The sequence below is a fragment of the Perna viridis genome, chromosome 1, assembly GCF_037379345.1.
Source record: "Perna viridis isolate PV_CMFRI_1.1 ecotype Kerala chromosome 1, ASM3737934v1, whole genome shotgun sequence".
Lineage (NCBI taxonomy): Eukaryota > Metazoa > Mollusca > Bivalvia > Mytilida > Mytilidae > Perna > Perna viridis.
In genome coordinates this window covers 33,203,286-33,223,933 of record NC_142445.1, presented here as the reverse complement: position 1 = coordinate 33,223,933, position 20,648 = coordinate 33,203,286, and the positions used below count along the sequence as shown (strand labels likewise).

General features: G+C 33.0%; 1 protein-coding gene across 3 annotated transcripts in view; it reads right to left on the bottom strand.

Moving 5' to 3' along the window:
• Positions 1-20,088, bottom strand: part of LOC148628442 (cyclin-G-associated kinase-like) — a 163,967-nt gene extending 143,879 nt beyond the window's left edge. For all 3 annotated transcript variants that reach the window (XM_088587597.1, XM_088587607.1, XM_088587616.1), the window contains exons 1-3: positions 19,887-20,088; positions 5,185-5,246; positions 4,654-4,713 (exon numbers count right to left, since the gene is read on the bottom strand). In XM_088587597.1, coding sequence (XP_088443723.1) covers positions 4,654-4,713; positions 5,185-5,246; positions 19,887-20,019 — 255 coding nt within the window. In that variant the 5' untranslated portion in view covers positions 20,020-20,088. The remainder of the gene's footprint in view (positions 1-4,653; positions 4,714-5,184; positions 5,247-19,886) is intronic.
• Between the last annotated feature and the right edge of the window lie 560 nt (positions 20,089-20,648).

The following is a 20,648-nucleotide window of genomic DNA, read 5'->3' as shown; positions in this document are numbered from 1 at the left end:
CACCAAGATTTGCTGAAAAAAATTTTTGCCCAAACATAAATTCCTGACAATATGCACATCCATAAATGTTAATCCAATGAGTTTCATTTAGTCCATGGGCTCGGACGGTCCACTGTGAACCCCCACTCATCAACTTCATGGTGATTTTTAGGAACTTTTATAACTCCCATTGCCAAATCAATTTGTCACAAAAGAATATTCTCAGATTCTTTTTCAGTATAAGCCTATGTTTGTACCCCATTGGGTCAAAAAGCCAAGATTTTTATGACTCAATTGTTTGTGCATCTAAGCCCTTCTGGGATAACGTGTGAACAAACTAAACACATTTAGGTACCATCGTATAGCCCAATGCCATAGCTTTACAATGGTACCATGAATGTTGCAGTAACACGTTAGATTTTGTGGTAAAATGAAAAAAATGTACCCCTACCCCGCCAAAAAATGGCTTGAATTGACATATTTTTCAATGTCAAAACCTCTAAAGTATTACCACTTAAGTAAAAAATGGTTTATTTGGTATTTTCTGTTTAGTATTATCGCAAATTATACTTCTGGGGTTCTTTTGATGAATTTTTGCAATTTTTGTAGTCAAAAGTCACATAAATTCACCTCTACAAGTAATTACTCAACTAAAACGTCTCAAATTTTGGTATCATTCGAAAGAGAATTTAATTTTCTACATAAATAAACCACAGAAAACTTATTTTCAAGAAAGGGTTTTCCAAAATTGTTACTCCTAGAAAACTGGTCTGAAACAGAATTCTCTTTCATAGCATACTGACATTGTAGAACTCATATTTTATGCATTAACAATTAAGATAATAATGTACTCAACATATCTGATCAATTAAGGCACTTAGATTTTCCTTTTGGGGTGACAATTACTATAAAGTCAGAAAAATGGGAATTTTCAGAATTTCAGAATTTTCTTCTATATCATGCGATATTGTCTTTGAATACCATAGTTCAAACAAGCCTTTGTGTGATACAATACATTAATATGGTGTCTTATCTTCAAAATGAGCCCAAGTAATAAATATTTGAACTTTTCAAGTTAGGTGGAAAATTCCCACCCCTACCCATGATAAAAAATGCCTGAACATGAACTAAAATATTAATTTTTGGCATATAAACAGTGTACAATAGACATGTTGGGTACTTTTGTTTTAATTATCAATGTATTCAAAACACCTTCTCATTTCAGGCTGGTTATTTTCAGTTTCAAGCTGACAATAATGAGTTTTTCATAAAATGGCGGATTTTCATATTTTCTTCCATTTTACCTGTAATGGGCAATGTTTTTCAAGTACCCTACTTCATGTAAGTTTTTATATATTTAAACACATTTATGTAGCATCTTACCAAGGCAATGCACTATTAAACATATTCCAGGTCATTTTGGCAAAAGAATGGTACCCTAACCACTAAAATCTGCCCCAATGTGAAAGAAAATGATCATTTATGGCATACACAAACTGTATCCAATGTCTGTCTGGCATTTATTATGGAGATATTCTTGCATCAATCACATTGTCAAGCAAAATTATGCTTTTATTATCACTAAGACAACAAAATATTAACAACCCTTACGTGGAGTTGTCTGACAACTTTGATCCCTAAAGACTTTTGTAGGCCTTATAATAAGGATATTTCAGCAATTGAAAGATATTGGCTAAACCTAACAGTTTTGGAGATATACACAAAACTACTGTTCGACTCCTAGGTTCTATTTTTAGTATAGGCAGCAATGTTTTTTAACCAATCAAAAATCCAAATTGTCATTTTTTTAAGGATACCCTAAAAAACAAAAATACCAACTTTCATTGAATTCTGTATAGTAGTTTCTGAGGAGAGGATTTTTGAAAGTAATAACATCAAAAACAACAAAAAATGTCCAAAAAGGAAAATATGTCCAACATGGGTAAACAGATTTTCACCAAAATTTGACCACAGATAGATCTCATCGTGCTGAATACTTTTATCCCATGTCAGAATTTGGTTAAACCTAGCGGTTTTGAAGATATATGCAAAAATCTACTGTCTGACCACTATGTTCTATTTTTAGTAATGGTGGCCATGTTTTTTTAACCGATCAAAAATGCAAAGGGTCATTTTGTTAAGGATACCCTAAAAAACAAAAATACCACCTTTCATTGAATTTTGTAAAGTAGTATTTGAGAAGAAGATTTTTGAAAGTAATATCATCAAAAACAGCAAAAAAAATGTCAAAAAAGGGCAACAACTCCAACATGGGTCAACAGATTTTCACAAAATTTTACCACAGATGAATCTCATCATGCTGAATACTTTTAACCCTGTCAGAAATTGGCTAAACCTAACAGTTTTGGAGATATATGCAAAAATCTTATGTCCGACTCCTATGTTATATTTTTAGTAACGGCGGTCATGTTTTCTAACCGATCAAAAATCCAAACAGTCATTTTGTGCAGGAACTCTAAGGAACAATCTTTATAAGTTACATGCAAATCTATTCAGTAGTTTCAGAGGAGAAGATGTTTGAAAAATTGTTAACGACAATGACAACGGAAGCCAAGTGATGGCAATAGCTCACATGGCCTATGGCCAGGTGAGCAAAAAAAAAGGAATTTAAGAATAAAACATATTAAGGCATTCAACACCATTTAAAAATGGCAATCATCCACATACGAATTCTGTTTTTTTCACAGAAATTTTAGTGGGTATGGGATACCATTTTTTCACCTATATGGCTTGGAATACTTTAAAGTATTGCCTTGGCTCATTAGAAAGCTCTGATGCTACATAGATGTATTTGTATATGCAAAAACTTGATCAAAGTAGGTTACTTGAAAAAAAAATACCAATTACCGTTGAAATGGAAGAAAATATGAAAATCTGAAATTCCCCTTTTTATGAAAAACTCATTATTGTCATATTGAAACTGAAAAATATGCGCCTTATATGTTGAATACATGGATAATTAAAACACTAGAACCAAATTGCTTTTTTTACATTGATTATGTGCTAAAAATATAGTAAATGTCACCCAAAAAGAAAAATCTAAGTGCCTCAATTGATCAGATATGTTATGAACATCAGTACCTTAATTATGACAGCCTAAAATATGAGTTCTACTATGTCAGTATGCTGTGCATGAGAATTCTGTTTGATACTGAGACTAGTTTTCTAGGAGTAGGGGTAATATTTTTAACATTTTTGGAAAATCCTTTCTTGAAAGTAGTTTTTTTGTGGTTATTTATGTAGAAAACTAAATTATCTATCAAATGATACCAAATTTGAGACATTTTATTTGAGTAATAACGTGTGTGGAATCAAATTTATGTGACTTTTGACCAAAAAACCGAAACCCCCATTTTTTGCATTTTTTTTTTTTTTATAAATTCTGACTACGAAAATCGCCAAAATTCATCAAAAGAACCCCAGAAGTATAAATTGTGATAGTACTAAACCAAAAATACAATATAAGCCATTTTTTACTGAAGCATAAATACTCTAGGGGTTCTGACATAGAAAAATATGTCAATTTTAGCGATTTTTTGGCGGGGAAGGAATACATTTTTTTCATTTTACAGCAAAATTCAAAAGTGTTACCGCAACTTTCTTGGTACCATTATAAAGCCGAGACATTGGACTAAATGATGATACATACATATGTCAGTTTACTTTGGTCTGTAGAAAGAAGAAGTTCGTGGAATCAAACAAGAGGCTTCCAGGAGCTTGAATCGCTCACCTGGTTCAATTTTGCCTTTTAAAGTCAATAAATTCAACAAGAGGTTGTCCAACAATTTTGACTCAAGACGTCTTTGGTAGGGCTTATCATAAGAATCATTTGAACTATTGAAAATTTCTTTTAATGTATCATAGTTTTCAAGATAATGAATGAAAACTTAAAAAAAAGTCATTTTTCCCCTTTCAAAGGCAATTACTCTTATAAGGAGTCATCTGACAAATTTCATCCCTGAAGACTTTTGAAGTCCTAATAATAAGGTTCATTTCAGCTATAGAAAGAATTTTGCTAAACCTAACAGTTTTGGAGATATATGCAAAAATCTGCTGTCTGGCCCCTATGTTCTATTTTTAGTAAGGGCAGCCATGTTTTTCGATGAATCAAAAACCCCCACATCAGTTCTATGCAGGATACCCCAAGGAACGTTCATACCAAGTTTGGTTTCAATTGGTCAAGTAGTGTCAAAGGAGAAGATTTTTGAAAGAAATAACATTAAAAATAGCAAAAATCATTGAAAAAGGAAAATAACTCCAACAAGGCTTCACAGATTAATACCAAAATTTGACCAGTGATAGATCTCATCATGCTAAACAATTTAACCCAGTAAGAATTCAGCTAAACCTAACAGTTTAGGAGATATATGTGAAAAACTACTGTCTGACCCCTATGTTTTATTTTCAGTAACGGCGGCCATGTTTTTTGACGAATCAAAAATTCCCACAACAGATCTATGCACAATACCCCAAGGAACATTCATACCATTTGGTTCTAATTAGTCAACTAGTTTCAGAGGAAAAGAGTTTTGTATAATTGTTAACGACGACAGACGGACGATGACGCAACGACGCCGGATGCCAAGTGATGGCAAAAAGGAGGGTTGCAGGATCTACTATGTAGAGCACTATGGTTAATAGGTTCTTTTATACCATAAATTTAATTTCTTCCAAAACAGCCTGTTTTTTTTCTTCATCATTAGCTAACAGCCTCTGAAAACGAAAAAAAAATTGTATCAGACTTTTAAGAACATCATTGAACAAGTGTGTTGTAAAAGATAATCCAAGAAACCAAGGGCTCCAAAATAGAGCAAGCTACATTTTGGTTTGATTTAGCAAAAAAATAATGTAAAGTATGACACTTAACTGTTGGTAATATGGTTAAACGTCTTCAATATATAAAGATGAACCTGTTTGCTGACTAATCCAAACTACGCTTTCAGAAAGTGATTTCATTGAAATGATAAATTATTTTAACTCATTTGTATTTTAACAGCCTGCCCACATTAACATATTCTAGAACCATGTAAAACTGGATTCAACCTCTTTCTATTTTGTACAAAGAATGAATATCTGATATTTGTTGTAAGATGTTATAAACTTTTAGCACCTCTGTATAAAAACTGCATAAAAGAACATTCATCCTTTTAAAATGTTAAGCATTGATGATTACATTACTTGTACCTTCAGAGCAAAATCTTTCCCTGTTGCAATATCTTGGGCAATGTAAACAAAAGCAAATCCTCCTGACAATAGAAAGAAGGAATTATTTTCATAGTAGCAAGCATAAATTATTAAATTATAAGGAAACACAATCTATGCAACCTGCAATATTGTAAATTGGTTTTTGTCTGGGTCAGTTACTAATTTTTTAGTAAACAATAATTTAATTCCACAGCAAAGGTGGAAAAGATGCAAATTGAGACATAAAACACTGCAATGTATAAATGGACAAACCTGTACCATGTGGAGTCGAGTGTGCTTGATGAAGCATAGTTAAGACAAGACATACACTAATTATTTATTATTAACCATTTGAAGGATCAGTGAGAAGAGACAAGGTTGTTTAAGGTAAGAAATATGGAATACTTATAAGTTTAATATCATTTACTACACAATTAAAGGAACATTTGAAAACATTAACAAAATACAAAAGCAAACAAAACTAGACATATCAAATGTAAATGTGATCTTATTTGTATGTAATTGGCTGTTATTTAGCAACATTTTTTTTTTGTGTGTGTTTGCAACTTTATCCGTGCACTTGTGAGACAATATTTATACAGACAAATGAAGATATTTTTATAGAAAAAATAGTCACCAGTCCAAAAGACTACATGCATATGATTATTTATTGCTTATACAAATGAACTGATTGATTTTACAAAGGATTGAAAACTTGAAATTACATTAAATATAAAAATACAACAATACCAATAATTTAATTACATTTACATACATGTATGTTAGTTATACTGAACATTTGATAAATACATGTATGTGGTTACATTAGAATTGAAATATGTATTGTTTCAAGATTTGCTGGACATATAACGCCTCGCCAGTAAACTCAAATTTGAATGCCACATCTTGCATCCAGTTGATGCCATCAAATCTTGAAAACATAATACAGATATTTTCTAAATGATACAATTTGCATGTCTACACAACTAGCAGTGGAGTTCAACTTTTATTAATGTATCCCATATATCATGGAATGGAAATTGCAGGAGTAATACCCGATGAAAGAAATGATGGCCCTTCTTTATCAGGGACAAACCCCAGATAAAGAAAACATACGAATGTGGAATATGTCACTATAGCACAGTATGGTCTAATGCAAACAACAGGCATCAAAGAACATGCACCAAAACACTGCCATATGGCTGCAATAAATGTGGAAACAAATTTGCTGATAGTTATGGCCTCAAGGAACACAAACGTTCAAAATAAAATTTTGAGGTAAAAATCCTGTACAACAGCCATGCTTAATAAAGTAAATTAATCATGCATATTTCATTACAATCAAGACACAAACAGTTGAGTAAAAATCATCAGTTTTAACCAGGAAGTCAAAGTTCAAGGTCAAAGGTCACCAACCATAGTACAATACATCATCTTTATGTGATCTCCCCACATGCCAAATATCAAATGCCCATATCAAAAGACAAAAAAAGTTACACTCGGACGTAAGTTTGTCACAGAAAAAACAGGAATTTGACCTTGAGGTCAAAGTTTAAGGTCATAGGTCACTGTCCATGGTACCCAAAACATCATCTTTAGGTGAGCTATCCAACTTGCCAAATATCAAAATCCCACATCAAATGACAAAAAAGTTACAGCCAGGACACGAGTTAGTCACCTAAAAAAACAGCAATTTGACCTTGAGGTCAATGGCCACTCTCTATGGTAAGTGACATATGGACTTTAGGTGATCTACCCACATGCAAAATAACAAAAGCCTACATCAAAAAACAGAAAAGTTACAGCCCAGACACGGATGGAAACACACAAGTGTTCTTATTTTTTTTTCAGCATAGTCTGATACAATGTAAATACCTAGCACACCTCAATTAGCTCCCTTGGCTCCCAATTTACATAACCCTCATCCCCCAGCATCACCTGTATCCAATATTATACAACAGGAAATGACTAATTAATTGAACAGGTACATGGACCAGCTTGCTCCCATTTCACCTTAGATGTCAAGTTTGGATCCATAAAAATACCAAGAATACCCAAAACATTACAGAATAATCATGATAACTATAGAAAAGATATATTTTCTATTAAGACGTAATATTTATTTATTGAAATTTTTAAAAAATGTACTAAAAACTGGTGAGTTCCAACAGACGAATTGTAAGTAAGAGATACGGGTTAAATGCATCCAGCACTTGTTCGTTCTCATTAATGGATCCACAGCTGTATTCTGACTATTTTTCAGGTTTATATAGATTTACATAAAATAAGTTATTGTACTTATATCATGTGTTCTCTTTAATATTTAAAGTGTTTTCAGCCTTGTGATCAGTCAACCATGAAGACTTATTTCACTTCAGATTTTCAAATGAGATCAACAGGTCAAGTGATTGTTCATGCAGAAAAGTGTCGAAAATTGTTTTAATGTCAAAATATAAGGATGTTGAAATTTCATTGGTTTAAAGCTGTCAACACATGATCAGCTTATTAAATTATTGTTTTGAAAAGGATACCAGTGTGAAATCGAGGGCATTTCCCTGTATACCTGAATGTGTACAATCAAACCAGAAGAGATGGCACTAACACATGATGCATGTTTTGGATATATATGTCGGTTTATACTTGATTATATTTTATTTTATTCTGGAAAAACAGAGTATCAACTGAAATATCTGTACTTTATGTGTGTGTTTTTTTTTTTAATATACCAAATAAAGAAAACAAACCTATCTGAAACAGTGAGTGAAAAAATCCCAAGGGTACCCATCAGTGTTTGTTGACCAGGAACATCCTATACAAATAATCATCAGTTCAGCAATGAAGATACATACATGTATTTCGGATATGTCAGTTTATACTTAATTGTTTTGATAAAGTATGTTACAATTGATGAAGAGCAAAAATTGTTTTGCAAATGATATGAAAATTTAAGTATATCTTATTTATACATTTTCATATTTTTTAAACTTTGAGTAAATTTTACCAAATATTTGAACTATGTTTGATCTTCGGTATTGCATTTATTCTACATTGAGAATATGTTAGCTGTGAGTAAATCATGTTGATGAATTCCGAGTGTTTGTCGAAAAAAAAAATCCAGAGAAAACAACAGGCTCCCAGGAGCCTGAATTGCTCACCTGGTTGAATTTTGTCTTTCAAGGACAGTAAATTTGAATAGTTTTCAAGATAATTTAGCTGAAAACTAAAAAAACCCTGTCATCTTTTCCCTTTCAAGGACAATAACTCTTACAAGGAATCGTCTGACAACTTTTTTTTTCGAAGACTTTTGTAGTCCTAGTAATACGGATCATTTCAGCTATTTGAAAGAATTTGGCTAACACTAACGGTTCTGGGGATATATGTGAAAAACTACCGTCTAACCCTATGTTCTATTTTTTGTAACAGTGGCCATGTTTAAAGATTGATCATAAATCCCCAAATCAGTTCTATGCAGGATACCCCAAGGAACATTCATACCAAGTTTAGTTCCAATTGGTTAAGTAGTGTCAGAGAAGATGATTTTTTGAAAGAAATAATAAAAAATAGCAAAAAAATGTTGAAAAAGGGCAATAACTCCAACATGGCTTAGGTCTCACTAACCACTTCCAGGTCAAAGGGCCACCCCCTATGTAGTACCAAAAACACACTGAACCTAGACATATGCATTGTAAGTGCATTATTTGTGTGTATTATGATTAAAAGTAGTCAAAATAAAGCTGAGACCAATACTAACAAAATCAGACTTAGAACTACATGTACAAAGAAATGGTCATTTTTATATCATGCCCATCAGTGATATTTTCCCTAAATAACTAAAAAATGACAATTATAACTAACTTGTCACACCAACTTGATATCTATGGTAATTCAAGAAGTTGTATATTGTAATAAAAATTATCATTTATCATTATGAAAAAGGACAGATTTCAACAATCTATATCATACCTATTTCAACACTGTCACTGTGTGATTCTTAGTCTGTGCTGTATGACCATTTGAGTACTTTGAATATCCCAAGCAGTGACATTAGGTATTTCAGGGTTGACGTCAAGTTTTGAGTCAGTTTTATTAATAAAAATCTTGTTGCTATGTTGTTTTTTTACAATATCTTGCACAATGCAACTCTTAAACTATAGCCAGACTACCAATATCAGTATACTGATATTATGTGAAAATGGAAATAATGACCAGGAAAGACAATTTTCATTAAATCATGCATTTCTGTGATATATGCCATAATTTAACTTATCAGATTAAAATGAAAATTTGACCACAGATAGATCTCATCATGCTGAACACTTTTACACGATGTCATAATTAGTTAAACCTAACGGTTTTGGAGATACAATGTATATGCGAAAAACTACTGTCTGACCCCATGTTCTATTTTTAGTAATGGCGGCCATGTTTGTCAACAGATCAAAAATCCCCACATCAGTTCTATGCAGGATACTCCAAGGAACACTTACCAAGATTAGTTCCAATTGGTCAAGTAGTGCCACAGGAGAAGATTTTTTTAAAGAAATAACATAAAAAATAGCCAAAAAAAATCATTGAAAAAGGGTAATAACTCCAACATGGCTTAACATATTAAAATAAAAATTAGACAGCAGATAGATCTCATCATGCTGAACACTTTTTTCTACTGACAGAATTTAACTAAACCTATTGGTTTTGGAGATATATGCAAAAAACTGACTGACCCCTATGTTCTATTTTAAATAACGGCTGCCATGTTTTTCGACAGATCAAAAATCCCCACAACAGTTCTATGCTGGATACCCCATGGAACATTCATACCAAGTTTGGTTCAAATTGGTCAATTAGTCTTAGAGGAGAAGATTTTGGAAAAATTGTTGACGACGACAATGACGGACGCCAAGTGATGGCAATAGCTCATATGGCCTACAGGCAGTACATGTATAATATATTTCATTAGTATCTTTTCAAAATGAATGTTTATCATGAAATATCATAACTTGGAAAGTGTTAAAATATTTTAAATTTGTGGCCAAAGTAAAGAAAAAACTGATTAAAATCAATTTTATAATTATTTTCCCTTAATCATTGTAACTACATCTCATTAGTTTACAGTTTTGTTTTTTACAACAGAAAAATATAAAAATTTCCATTTCGCCTTAGTACTTTTTTACCTTTTTCTTAACCTGTAATTCACAGCTAAGGTGAAATAGAACACCCATGAAACATACTGGTTAAAATGCAAGGTTAAGCTACTTCTTACTAATCAGTACAGACAATCTTGGCATACTTCTTACTAATCAGTACAGACAATCTTGGCATTTAAGTATCACAATTGGTGCGAAAACTGTAAACTATAGGCTTTAAAAAGAAACTGATAGTTTTGAAAAATATTTTAAAACTCTTGATGAGAAAAACTTTTTTATATTATGTAGATTTAGAACAGCTAACCATAAATTACCAAACAGAAAATTAGAAACAGAGAAAATCGTTTTTGTGATCTATGTAACTTAAGAGTCAAAAATAGGGGACAAATACCATTTAATTACGAAATATGCGACACTGTATATCAACAAGGAGCTTATAAAGCACCCATGTTTTTTATGTTTTAGGGCAATAATGTCACTGAAAAATGAATAAAGTCAGATAAATTTGTGTAAATTTATCAAAATTATAAACAAAATAGTGAGTCTTTCTGACTAACTTAACCAACACTGTAATGTGTCTAACATGTCTGTAAATATAAAATGTAGTTTTGTATAGCATATATTGTATATATGTTATGTGTCTCTGTAGATTGTTGTTGTTGATGGTTTTACCTGTACAGTTAATCATCACACACAGGTGGCTCACCTCAGTGTTCTAAGAGTAATCAAGGGAACCAAGGTTATAGTGGTAATCAAAAATTTGTTGTTTGTTTTGTTTGTTGGGGTTTAATGTCCGAGCAGCAATATTTCAGCTATATTCAGACGATGAACATGAAACCAATGATAAAATCAACATGAAATGAAAAAGGGATGGAACACAAGGACAATGGGGTCGACAAATTTTGATTGCCACTGGAAATAGGGAGAGGTGGGTAGGGTCGGGCAATTTAGCCTCCTGTGGTTCCTACTCTGGGAGAATGCCACAGTAGGGTTCTTTAACGTGCGAGGAACGTGGCATCTTTCCCAACACGGTGCACCACTATGGTTTGCGGTAAGGTTTTCCGTATTATAGCCTGACAACCCCAGCATGTAACAAGCCTGGGGTACCCCATTCAACCACCTGGGGCACACATCCCAGTTACTCTGTGGGCAGAGCCTCCTAGCCCCCGGCTAAGGTTCTGAGCACTATTTAGTCGCCTTTTACGACAAGCTTAGCGCTGCTGCAGGCCTATTCTTTTAACACCCGGACCTGCACGGGTGGGTAATCAAAAGAATGTAATCCAGGGACAAATACCAGACATGGAAACATGAGCAAAATTAAAGTAAAAATTTCAAGTTTTTTTTGTTGCAATTTTCATATTTACAAAATTTTAGATTTAAATCATGACATTTTTTGTCTAATTGTTATTCTTGATTTAATATCAAATTTTGCATTTAAGTAAATATTGATTTTCATCATTTAAAAAAAAGCTACTTTTGAATATACAATCAGCGTGTATTGGGCTCCATAACATTAATTAATATAACGACTTCTTTCACACATATTTTGGTAACATTTCAAGGTCATAAGGTTTATTAATAAAAACATTAAATCTATAGTTAAAAATTTGTTTTTCATTATTTTCTTTTAATTAACAGTTTAAAATTTTCATGTATAACTTTGATTCTAATTAACTGTTTATTCAAACTTCTGACTTGAGAACCTTATTTTTACATTTTATGATTAAGCCTTGGGGCCTGAAAAATATACACCATGTCTATTCTTGTTATATTGTTATATTTAGATGCTAAAAGTTAACAAAAATGAAGGAAGTAAATCTCAAATACGGCTATTTATTTTTTATATAACAGATTTAAGATTTTTCTTACCAGTTTTATTGCAATAAAAGAAACTGTTTAGATTTTAAATATACATGTGTAAGATTAAATTAACTAGTTGAAATTGTTTACATGAAAGAACAGCATTCCAATGTCCCCCGCAAAAAAAAGTGAGGAAAACTTTAAATTCACTGAAATTTTCTAAGTCCAAGGGCCATGACTTCCATAAAAATCAATTCACCCTAACCAAAGTCAAACTTAATCTGTAACATCTCATGGTAAGATTACATACAAAGTATAAAATCAATTGGTGAAAGCATTACAAAAAAAGTGTGGAAAACTGTAAATTCACTGAAATTTTCTAAGTCCAAGGGCCATAACTTCCATAAAAGTCATTCAACCATAACCAAAGTTAAATTTAATCCGTAAATCTTTATAATAAGGCCACATACCAAAAACGAACTTATTTGGTAAAAGCATAACAAAAAAAGTGCGGGAAACATAAATGGATGGATGCCTGGTATTTCCATGTCCCCTCGCGAAGTGTCGCAAACTTTTGAAAGAATTTGGCTAAAACTATTGGTTTTGGAGATATATGTGAAAAACTACTGTCTGATCCCTATGTTCTATTTTTAGTAACGGCTGCCATGTTTATTGACAGATCAAAAATCCCCACATCAGTTCTATGCAGGATACACCAAGGAACATTTGTACCAAGTTTGGTTTCAATTGATCAAATAATATAACATTAAAAATTGCAAAAATCATTGAAAAAGGGCAATATCTCCAACATGAATCCACAGTTTAAAACCAAAATTTGACCAGAGATAGATCTCATCATGCTGAACACTTTAATCAGTGTCAGATTTCAGCTAAACCTAATGGTTTAGGAGGTATGTCATAGGTGCAAAACTCATTGCACAAATTTTTAACATTTTTGTAGAAATTTTATGAATCAATTTTCATTCCTCTTGTCTACATCATTTTTACAAGCAATTAAAGAATTAGACCAGAGATTAATATGTCAAATATCACAGATGGCTTAAAGTTATTCTCTTTTAATTATTATTGTTCAATTGCTTAATTAGAGTTGCAAATGTTTTTCATCTTTCATTTAATTAATATCTCATAATTAGCTTTTGGCATATTTCAAACAAATGTTAATATTGCTCAAATACATATCAGTCTTGAGCAATTGTCAGTTTTGGACCATAAATAGACTGAAGAAAGTAAACAAACAGTTGATAGGGTAAAATATAGAATAGAGTTAGAAACAGTAACAGTGAAGTTAACAACAGTACAGAAGGAATACAGTAGAATCTACGGAGTCATCTAGTTCCAGTCACTCCGAACCATCCGTAACAAGCTATCCGCAAACGTTACTGATTCATTAGACTTCCAAGGAACCGATTCCAGTACTCGCCAGATCAGAACTTAACCTTCTGCACTTTATCAAAATTTATTCAGATTTGGATTTAGTGAATTTGGACATTGTTAAAATTTGAAAATTATCATTATAGAACCAGAAACTGTGACAATCTTAATAGTGCATTTTATATTTTGGGTACTTTTGGCTATTGCTGTTATTAAAGTGTTTAAACTTTATTTGTAGTTACTTTGCCACATATTAGTAAGGGAGTCTTAACCTACACACATATCCCGAGTCACTGGAGCCAAGCATACAGAGTTAATTCCCCTAACCTCATGCTCAACTGGCTCTTGGTGACAGATATACATGTATGCAAAAATCTGCTGTCTGACCCCTATGTTCTATTTTTAGTAACAGCGGCCAGGTTTTTCAATGAATCAAAAATCCCCACATCAGTTTTATGCAGAGTACACCAAGGAACATTTGTACCAAGTTTGTTTAAATTGGTCAAGTAGTGTCAGAGGAGAAGAATTTTGTATAATTGTTAACGTTGATGACGACAGACGACGACGACAGACGACAAGGACACCAAGTGATGGCAATAGCAATAGTAAAATTGTTTCCTTTAAAATTAATGCTGAATGTTCTAGAATTATAATACATGTATGCCCTTTTTCATTAACTGCATACCATGAGGTCTAATAGTAGAGGAAATGTAACAAATATTCAAGAATGCTGATGCCAAATTTCCAAAATCATCACAATTTTTATGGAGTAGTATTTCCTATAACTATTTCAAACAAAATTTGGGCATTTTCCTTTTGTGCCAAAAAGGAGGCTTTTTGCGCCACAACTCTTTGCACCAGTACTCCTTTTCCGCCAGTTTACTTTTCGATTTTCATAGTTAAATTGCGTCAATAAATTAATTACCCTTTTGCACCAGAATACAGGTAAATTTATATTTGATATTGTTTGTCAAGACATAGTTTTATTTAGATGACCACTTTTCAATTATACATGTACATTGGTCAATGCTATGAAGTCCAACTAATACCTACCAGTCTAACAAAGATCTGACAGCAGGGGTCGTGCTGGGCTTCGCCAATGTCGCAATTTGCAATTTTTTTATTTTATTTGGCAATTTTCTTGGTGCCTAGGTTTTGTATATTAAAATTGACTGGAAGTTTATCAGCAACGGATATTTTCTCCAATTTAACAATTGTGTTCACACCTGGTCAGAGTTAATTGACTATGACCAATTTACGACTGAAGGCAATTAAAGGTAATTAGACCAGGCCACTGGACTGACAATATCGTCACAGGAGGTGTCAATCAAATGTAAATATATTATATTGAGCCAATCAAAACTCTCATCATGTGGTCAAAGGTAAACACAATTAAGGCCATGTGCACGTGGCTACACATAAGTTTCACAGCCCTATTTAACCATGCAATACATTCAGAAACAGACTTACGTAATAACAGAATAAATTAAATCCAATTAACAATGATTATCCCATCAGGAATTGTCTAATACCTAATTATGAGCAACTCAGCGGGTGTTTCTAGAAAAGCTGAGGATGCTTACCCTACCGGTGCACCTGGTCCATGCTCCAAGTTTTTAGTGGAGTCCGAGATGCTCATTTACTTTTGTTACTTAGTATGTATGATTTTAGTTACTTTATGTTCTTTGTTGTGTATGTCTGTTTTCCATGTCTGGTCTTTGTCCCTGGATTACATTCTTTTGATTACCGCTATAACCTTGGTTCCATTGATTACTCTTTCTAAATACTTCGAAATGAAAGAATTGATAAAAGAAAATGGGTGACATTTGTTTACACTTTCGCCATGTGACTTTTTCGGCAGGAAAATCGGTAAATAAATAGAATGGGGATTCCTAAAATCTAATTAAGGAAATGCTATTCAGATATCAAGATAATTAAACAGGGACACAATTAATGGTCCATGGTACAAACTGTAGTTTGATAGAAATTTTATCACTTGAAGAAAAGAATCAAGTTAGTTAAAAATAATAAAAAAAAGTAAATCATATTGTATTAGGTAAATTAGACCATAAAGGACAACTCAGGTGAACATGCATGTCTTAAAAGCAGGGACTGTATGAGAATAGTAATATAGTCTTTGATGGAAGTAAAATACCTGTTTCTGGAGTAGTACTTCATATTTTATGCATATGAAAGTGACAGACTAGAGCTAAAAACCTGCTTTATACATGCATCAAGAGTGAATCTTGGATACATGTATGTCATGAATGGAGAATTGACAAAGATAATTCACCAGTGAACTTAATACTGTCTTTTTTTTAAAAAGTATATATTTTTTGGCACCCTTTGGCTCTAATTTCTGAAAACTGGGGACAAAAAATGGCAGCTGGCGATTTTTCTGGCGACAGATTTTTGGAAGCCAGAGCAGCCCCTGGTCCTGGACAGGTCAGGTTCAGATAACAAATTTTAGATCTTTTTCCAGAATAATAAAATAAAAATGGAAATTAAAAAAAATAATTATAATAAATAATATTAGGTTTTTATTCCAGACACATTCTTAAATATATATATATGTATTTTTTGATGTTTCTTATCTTTAATTTATTCATTTTTCAACTCATTTTCTTTATTTTATGATCGTTTTACTTTAGATTCTTACCTTTTAGATACTTAATTTCCTTATTTGTAATTGGCGCAATTGGACTCTTTTACTGGCAGAAAAGGACTACACTGAATTTTTTTTTGCGCAATTTAACTATGATTTTTTTATCCAATTGGCACAAAAGGATGATGCCCCAAAATTTGGTAAATATACTGAACTGTTGAAATTACAGTAAATGTAAAATAAAAAGATAGAATGTTATAAGGGAGGTAACTGACATTGAACTATAACCTTGGTTCCCTTGATTACTCTTTGAATCAACAATGGAAATTATACAATGGTTCTACAAAATTTAGACTTTTAAATTGACAGTAATTATCAACTTAATTGTACAGTAGAAATTAATCATTGGAAAATGATTGGCTGTCCATTAAATGGTGATGTATCCAATCGGAATCCAAATTTCTAATTGTTAATCATTGCCAATAACCCTAATGAGCTGAGCAGATTCCTCTTTTGTGATTATTTACCTGTCATAAAACATTCCTTTATCTGTTAAGACAGCAATTAACACATTTTGTCAATTTTATGGCTAGAATAATGAAGGAAATGAGACTGAAACACAAATTTTGGAGTTTGAATACCGGTTTTCTTGATAATTTTCACACAGTCACTGCAATGTTCGGAAAGCTGTAGATTTTCCATTTCCAGAGCAGAAATGTAGAAAGGTTCTCATTCCAGTAGAAATGACCTCCCAACGGTAGGTTCACATGTATGGTTTTGTGTTATAAAATACTCTTATGAGTCTCGCACGGACGATAAAATACTAATAACTCAATAATTCACTAAATACATGTACCTATTTAACTTAGATACTTGTACCTGTCCAGGTGAACAGGTAAATCTTTACTGGAGATACCCACGGCTTTCATTATCTTTTCAGTGAACAGGCTTATTAGAGAACATGGATTGTCTACACCTTCAAAATGTATCAAAGTGGAAATGGAACCCATTGTGATTTTGAACTGTCTACATTTTCACAGTAGCCAGTTCTTAATGAAACCTCTGGATACCAAAACTTACTTTCATTTAATTAATGAGTTGTATATTAGAAATAACGGATATACTTCAAAGAATTGTGCTAGGTATGCCAAGTATAGGAGGTATACCTTGCATTTATCAAACTATGCTGAGAGCTGTACTGTAGCACTTATATATCCATCCTCCCTAGTCAGGGTTTTGAGTCCACCCTCGCTCCCTCAAACCCCTGACATCACTCATTCATATTTAGCGGGTATCGTCCAGCCAATTCCGATTGGTTGCTTCTCCGGGTGAGAAGCACCAATCAAAATCGATTTAACATAAAATGTCTGTGGAAAGGTAAACAATAATACGAGGTAATGGACAATCCCATACAGTAACTGAAAGTTGTATGATGTCACAAATGATGCAATATAAGCAAAAATGATAATTGCAGATTCTGTTTAGAGTCTTTACTGAAAAAAAATGACATAATATGTAGCCACTTTGCAAGTTACATCAAAGTTTCTATTACGAGCGATTTGATTGGATTTTGTATCCGGGTTAAATTTAATTAACTCACTAGATGGCGCTGGACGATACCCGCTAAATATGAATGAGTAATGTCAGGGGTTTGAGGGAGTGAGGGTGGACTCAAAACCCTGACTAGGGAGGATGGATATATCAATTGAGTGTTTTTTGTTTAACAATTAAGCTTAAAATAATCAGTTATACACAATGTAACAATATACTATATTAGATCCTTCATACTCTCAAACACCCTAATCAGGTGGTGATGAGGGATATTGTTCAAATCCTGACTAAAGAAAAAATTTTTTAAAAAATTAAAAAAAGGATGCCAATTTTACTTCAGGCTTTCTACACATATGTAGGAATCTCATGTACTGCCCACAAAACACCAAGAAACTCTCCTAAATCTCACTATACTCGGCGTCACATAAATAACATACTGTTAAAATTTGAATAAAAATATTTTCTACGACTTTATTGACACCAACCGTCGTTTAAATTGTCTTAAATGACTTGCTCATTCATTTAGCCAAACAGCTTCTCCCTAAACAAGTCGCTTGTTAGCTTAAATCATGCGTAACAAATCCTTACGGGAAAATCCCATATTAATATCCGCCATGTTGGTTTTACGGGACGATTTGTTTACAAACGAAGTTCGTAAGTTCCCGTCGAACTCCAGTGACAATCGTCTGCTTCTCGGTATTGTACGTTGTTCGCGTAAAATAAATCCGAGATATCCGAAATAACGCCAAAATGCATTCTGGGTTCTTCGGTTTTTGGACAAACCATTTAAACGTAAACAACATCTCCTAGCAACCCGATCACTGTAAACATGGCCGACTTTTTACAATGTAAATATTGGCACCGAGAATTAAAATCTGACTGGAATTTAAAGATTCAATGTTTAGGGAGAAGCCGTTTGGCTAAACGAATGAGCAAGTCATTTAAGACAATTTAAACGACGGTAGGTGTCAATAAAGTCGCAGAAAATATTTTTATTCAAATTTTAACAGTATGTTATTTATGTGACGCCGAGTATAGTAAGATCAACAATTGAATATGGAGCTATCGTGTTGGACCATTTATGAACAGGGATATAAACAAATTAGAGTGAGTGCAGAGACAAGCAGCCAAGTTCATCACAGGCAACTACAAGTCCAGAGATGAAGGAAGCATCACAAACATGCTAGCCAGACTCTAAGTTCCAACTAGAAGAGCTTAAAGAAAGAAGCACAAGCCTGGGACTTATTTTCTTGTACAAGGTGGTTGAGGGACCTGACCAATACCTGTCATCTAAGAAGATGATTATCTGAAACCAGTAATAAGATCTAAGAGATATAGTGACTTTCAAATCCACAATATCTTTGACAAACAAGTGCGGATCAATTCTATACTCGGCGTCACATAAATAACATACTGTTAAAATTTGAATAAAAATATTTTCTACGACTTTATTGACACCAACCGTCGTTTAAATTGTCTTAAATGACTTGCTCATTCGTTTAGCCAAACAGCTTCTCAAAAACAAGTCGCTTATTAGCTTAAATCATGCGTAACAAATCCTTACGGGAAAATCCCATACTAATATCCGCCATGTTGGTTTTTACGGGACGATTTGTTTACAAACGAAGTGCGTAAGTTCCCGTCGAACTCCGGTGACAATCGTCTGCTTGATCAACCTCTCGGTATTATACGTTGTTCGCGTAAAATAAATCCGAGATATCCGAAATAACGCCGAATTGCATTCTGGGTTCTTCGGTTTTTGGACAAACCATTTAAACGTAAACAACATCTCCTAGCAACCCGATCACTGTAAACATGGCCGACTTTTTACAATGTAAATATTGCCACCTAGAATTAAAATCTGACCGGAATTTAACGATTCAATGTTTAGGGAGAAGCCGTTTGGCTTAACGAATGAGCAAGTCATTTAAGACAATTTAAACGACGGTAGGTGTCAATAAAGTCGTAGAAAATATTTTTATTCAAATTTTAACAGTATGTTATTTATGTGACGCCGACTATAAGTGTTTTGAAGTGCCACCTAGCAAAACACAACAATAGCTAAAACAACGCTCTCATCAACAACTTTAAACTGGTAGCTCTCTCTCTCCCCACCGAACAAAAGCCAAATTTTGATCTTAGACGTACAGATACAGATACGCTCGGACCAACTGATTATGTTGATTAAAATATACATATAAAAAAATTACCTTCTGCAATGACCTTCTTAACTCGCAGTTTCTGATTTCCTAATTCAACCGATTGCCCCACGAAATCATTTTCGACACCCCCCTGTCCGCCTCCACTTATTAACCCAAGCGCGGACTTGAAAAAGTCTGTCATTTCATTAATGTATTCTATTTTTGTAGAGAAATGGACATTGTAGCAGGCGGAGAATCGTGACGTCAACAGAAGTGTACAAAATAACGGTTGTGGTAAACACAAATGATCTATTTTTTTATTGAACAATATCTTTAGTAGTTTGAGGCACATAAAACATACATGCAGTTTCTCAAAAGTCGCAAAATTATACCGATTTTGACTCGTTGCTTTTACGACATACATAAAATGTAACTAATAATCTGGTTCCCCAATCTGGAAACCTGTGTCAATAGGTGTAATCAGGGATATGTTCTCAGTCTTGTATTCTTTGCCCCATAGGCTTCTATAGTATACCTTAAATTTTCATGATTTTTTAAAAAATAGACAAGGAGTTTCAATCTAACTCTTGACCATGTTTTTCGATTAAGGAAATGTCAAAAATAATTTTTAGGTCCATTTTAGAAAAAAAAGGCACGAACTTCGGTACACCAGGACAGGTCAAGCTAAAAATAGACTTTTTCTACTTTCACTTTTATTTTGAGTTCATAAAATAGACCCCTTTTCTGAAGCATTATTTTTCATGAAAATACTGTTTTTTTTTTCTTTCCTCAAAAACAATTTTTTTGTGTCATAGATTGATACTTACCCTG